Source organism: Pezoporus wallicus, unplaced genomic scaffold (genome assembly GCF_028554395.1).
Source record: "Pezoporus wallicus isolate ANWC-B61680 ecotype Strahan unplaced genomic scaffold, APGP_CSIRO_Pwel_v1 contig_14852, whole genome shotgun sequence".
NCBI lineage: Eukaryota > Metazoa > Chordata > Aves > Psittaciformes > Psittacidae > Pezoporus > Pezoporus wallicus.
The window spans coordinates 1-4,282 of record NW_026636697.1 but is presented as its reverse complement, the minus strand read 5'-3'; the positions used below and the strand labels follow the sequence as shown (position 1 = coordinate 4,282).

Sequence of the window (4,282 nt, the reverse complement as noted above, 5' to 3'; positions counted from 1 at the left end):
GATTTGGGGCCATTTCGACTCATTTTCGGGTGGATTTGGGGCTGTTCCGGGTCATTTTTGGGTGGATTTGGGGCCGTTCCGGGTCATTTTGGGGTGGATTTGGGGCCGTTTCGGGTGAATTTGGGGCCATTCCAGGTCATTTTTGGGTGGATTTGGGGCTGTTCCGGGTTATTTTTGGGTGGATTTGGGGCCGTTCCGGGTCATTTTGGGGTGGATTTGGGGCCGTTTTGACTCATTTTTGGGTGGGTTTGGGGCCGTTCCGGGTCATTTTGGGGTGGATTTGGGGCCGTTTTGACTCATTTTGGGGTGGATTTGGGGCCGTTTTGACTCATTTTCGGGTGGATTTGGGGCCGTTTTGACTCATTTTCGGGTGGATTTGGAGCCGTTCCGGGTCATTTTGGGGTGGATTTGGGGCCGTTTTGACTCATTTTTGGGTGGATTTGGGGCTGTTCCGGGTCATTTTGGGGTGGATTTGGGGCCGTTTTGACTCATTTTTGGGTGGATTTGGGGCTGTTCCGGGTCATTTTGGGGTGGATTTGGGGCCGTTTCGGGTGAATTTGGGGCCATTCCAGGTCATTTTTGGGTGGATTTGGGGCTGTTCCGGGTCATTTTTGGGTGGATTTGGGGCCGTTCCGGGTCATTTTGGGGTGGGTTTGGGGCCGTCCCGGGTCCCTAGGAGCCCGGCTCCGTGGGGGGGAGGGGCTCCGCGGGGGCGGGGCTGCCGGGGGGGGCGTGGCCGCGGGCGGGCACCTCGATGACGCGGGGCCGCTCGCTCAGGCGCGCCCCGCGCGGGCCCGGCTCGGCGATGCCGATGATCCAACCCTGCAGCGCCCCCTGCCGCCCGCGCAGCTCCGCGCAGAACCGCGCCGCCTGGTCACGGGGCAGGCACAGCAGGAGGCCCCCTGCGGGACACGTGACACGGGGGGGGTCAGGGCACGTGACAACACGCCCCGACCCCAACAATGGGACACCCCAATGGGGACTCCCTTAATGGGGACCGCAATAGAGACATCCCAACAGGGACACCCCAATGGGGACCCACACAACGGGACACCCCAAGAGGGACCTCAAGAGGAACATCCCAATGGGGACTCCCTTAACGGAGACCCCAACAGAGACACCCCAATAGGGGAACCCCAACAGGGACACCCCAATGGAGACCCACACAATGGGACACCCCAAGAGGGACCCCCCAATAGAGACCCACTCAATGGGGACCCCCCAATAGGACCATCCCAAAGGGATCCCCCAATGGGGTCCCCCCCGTACCGGAGGTCTCCGGGGCTGTTCCGCGCAGGAGCCGCCCCCCGCCGCAGGCCGCGCTCATGGCCGCCGTGCGCGCGATCAGGGGCAGGTTGTGGATGACGAAGGTCACGTGATGGCGCTGCCGCGCCGCCAGCGCGCGCGCGTGCCCGAGCAGCCCGAACCCGGTGACGTCAGTGGCCGCGTGCGCGCCGAACGCGCGGAGCAGCCCCGCGGCTGCGGGGGGAGGGGACGGGACGGGATCAGCCCCGGGGGGGGGCAACGGGAATGGCGACATCCGGGTCCTCGGCCCCGCCAATGGGCGCCCATTGCAGTGCGCTCATCCCGGACCAGTGCCCCCATCCCCATCCCAGTCCCGGTGTCCCCATCCCCATCCCAGTGCCCCCATCCCCATCCCCATCCAACATCCCAGTGTCACCACCTCTGTGTTCCCCATCCCAGTGTCCCCATCCCAATGTCGCCATCCCAACGTCCCCATCCCAGTGTCACCACCTCTGTGTTCCCCATCCCAGCATCCCCATCCCAGTGCTCCCATCCCCATCCCAGCGCCCCCATCAACATCCCAGCGCCCCCATCAACATCCCAGCGCCCCCATCAACATCCCAGTGTCACCACCTCTGTGTTCCCCATCCCAATGTCCCCATCCCCATCCCAATGTCCCCATCCCCATCCCAATGTCCCCATCCCCATCCCAATGTCCCTGTCCAATTGTCTCTATTCCCATCCCAACATCCCCATCCCGTTGTCCCTATTCCCATCTCAGTGTCCCCATCCCAATGTCCCCATCCCATTGTCCCTATGCCCACATACCCATCCCACTGTCCCCATGCCCATGTCCCCATCCCCATCCCATTGTCCCTATGCCCACATCCCCATCCCACTGTCCCCATCCCCATCCCACTGTCCCCATGCCCATGTCCCCATCCCCATCCCGTTGCCCCGGGCCCCGGTGGTACCGGTGCGGTTGAGCGTGGCCATGCTGAGCACGGCCTCCTGGTAGGCGGCTTCCACCTCCTCCCGCGTCACCACCAGCTTCAGCTTCTCCCAGCGCTCCGGCTGCGGGACACAGGGACCCCGATGGGTGCTGAGGGACCCCGATGGGTGCTGAGGGACCCCGATGGGTGCTGAGGGACCCCGATGGGTGCTGAGGGACCCCGATGGGTGCCCTCTATGGGTGCTCTGGGTGCCCTTTATGGCTGCTCTGGGTGCCCTTTATGGCTGCTCTGGGTGCCCTCTATGGGTGTCCTGTGGGTACCCTCTGGGTGCTCTGGGGACTGCAATGGGTGCTGTGGGACCCCTTATAAGTGCTCTGGGTGCCCTCTGGGTGCTGAGGGACCCTGATGGGTTTTGAAGGACCCTTTATGGGTGCTGTGATTGCCCTTTGGGTGCTGTGGGTGCCCCGGCCCCACTCACATTATCCAGCCACTGGTGCGCGGTGACGGCCATGTGGGTGCCCAGGGGCTTGGTGAGCACGAGGACGTCACCGGGGACGGCGCTGTCCGGCCTGGGGGGGACACAAGGGAAGGGGTGAGAAAGGGGGATGTGAAGGGGGGGGACACAAAGGAGGGGGACACCAGGGGACATGAAGGGAGGGGAGCACAAAAAGGAGGGGACAGAAAAGGGGGTCACAAAGGAGGGGGGAAACAAGGGGGGGACACAAAGGGGGGGGAGAAAGAAGGATGACACAAAGAGAGGGGAACACAAATGGGGGTTACAGAAGGGGGGGACACGGGAACACAAAGGGGAGGGAAACAAGGGGGTAGGTGACACTGGGGACACAAGGGGAAGAGGGGGGTGCGTGGGTCACGTGATGCGCTCCCAGCTCACATGATGAAGTCGCCGGGCCGGCACACGGTGCTGGCCACGCCACCAATGATGAGCCAGGGGTTCAGCGCCGTCTGCCCCCCGGTCACCGACGTCCCCCCCTCCTCGGCCGCCTCCCGGAAGCCCCGCACCAGCAGCGGCACCACCTTGTCCCTCTCCTGGGGGGGGGGGGGCACACACACAATGGAACAGCCCAAAATGGGGGGGGTAAACCCCTCTTTCTGTGCCCCCCCCCAATGCCATCACCTCGGCGCTCATGCGGGTGCTGACGCTGAGCAGCATGAGGACGTTGTCGCACTCGGTCACCCCCATGGCGTAGAGGTCGCTGAGGACGTTGGCGCAGGCGATGCGGCCCTGGGGGGGGCAAGGGGGGCACAAAGGGGTTGGGGGTCTTCTGGGGTCCCTTACTGTGGGTTTAATGGGGTACAGGAGGCCCAGCAGAGGATTAGGGGGGCCCAAGGGTTTCTTGGTGGGGGCAATGGGGGTCCCTGGGGTGGGGACACACATAAGGAATTAATGGGAGGGAGAGCAAAGGACTTTGGGGTCTTTTAGAGGGGTTGGGGGGGGCTTTGAGGCTGTTTGGGGTCCCTTAATGTGGGTTTAATGGGAGAGAGAAGGCCCAGCAAAGGATTAGGGGGGCTCAAGGGGTCCCTGAGGGGGGAATAGGGGTCTTGGGGGGGAACTTGGGGTCCGGGGGGGGTTTTGGGGTGCTTCCGGTCACCATCATGTAGGGGTCATCGATGAGCGGGTAGAAGAAGTCCGTGGTCTGCACGAGGGAGAGCCCGCCGTGGCGCAGGGGGATGACGCACGAGTCCAGCCCAATGCCTGGGGAGGGGCGTGGTCAGAGCAAGCCACGCCCCCTTCCCCTTTGCTCCCCTCCCTCCTCCCCGCTGCCCTTTGCCCCTCTCGCCCTTTGCCCCCTCCACGTCCCCCCCCCCCCCGGGCCCAGCTCCGTTCCTCACCCAGCACCGGGGCCCCGTTTCCGCCGCCGCCGCCTCCGCTCGGTTCCGCTTCCGGCTCCGGTTCGGGGCCTGCCCCGCGGCCCAGGCGCTGCTCGTCCCCGAAGGCCGCCAGGAGCCGGAGCAGGGCCTCCTGCGGGACCTTGCAGCCTCAGCCCCGCAGCTCCCCGAAGGCCGTGAGGCGCCAGCCCGGGCCCAGCCCCAGCGAGGCCGGCTCGAACGGGCGGTACCCGGAG

The 4,282-nt window shown here is 64.9% G+C and overlaps 1 protein-coding gene across 1 annotated transcript; it reads right to left on the bottom strand.

The window, feature by feature from the left end:
- Window positions 1–672: 672 nt before the first annotated feature.
- Window positions 673–4,278, bottom strand: LOC130594925 (selenide, water dikinase 2-like; the record flags this gene model as incomplete). The annotated part of the gene is made up of 8 exons (XM_057401192.1): window positions 673–902; window positions 1,270–1,479; window positions 2,220–2,319; window positions 2,677–2,767; window positions 3,091–3,245; window positions 3,334–3,441; window positions 3,809–3,912; window positions 4,050–4,278. Coding segments are annotated over 8 exons (1,227 nt in total), but the record flags the coding sequence as incomplete, so codon positions are not given.
- Between the last annotated feature and the right edge of the window lie 4 nt (window positions 4,279–4,282).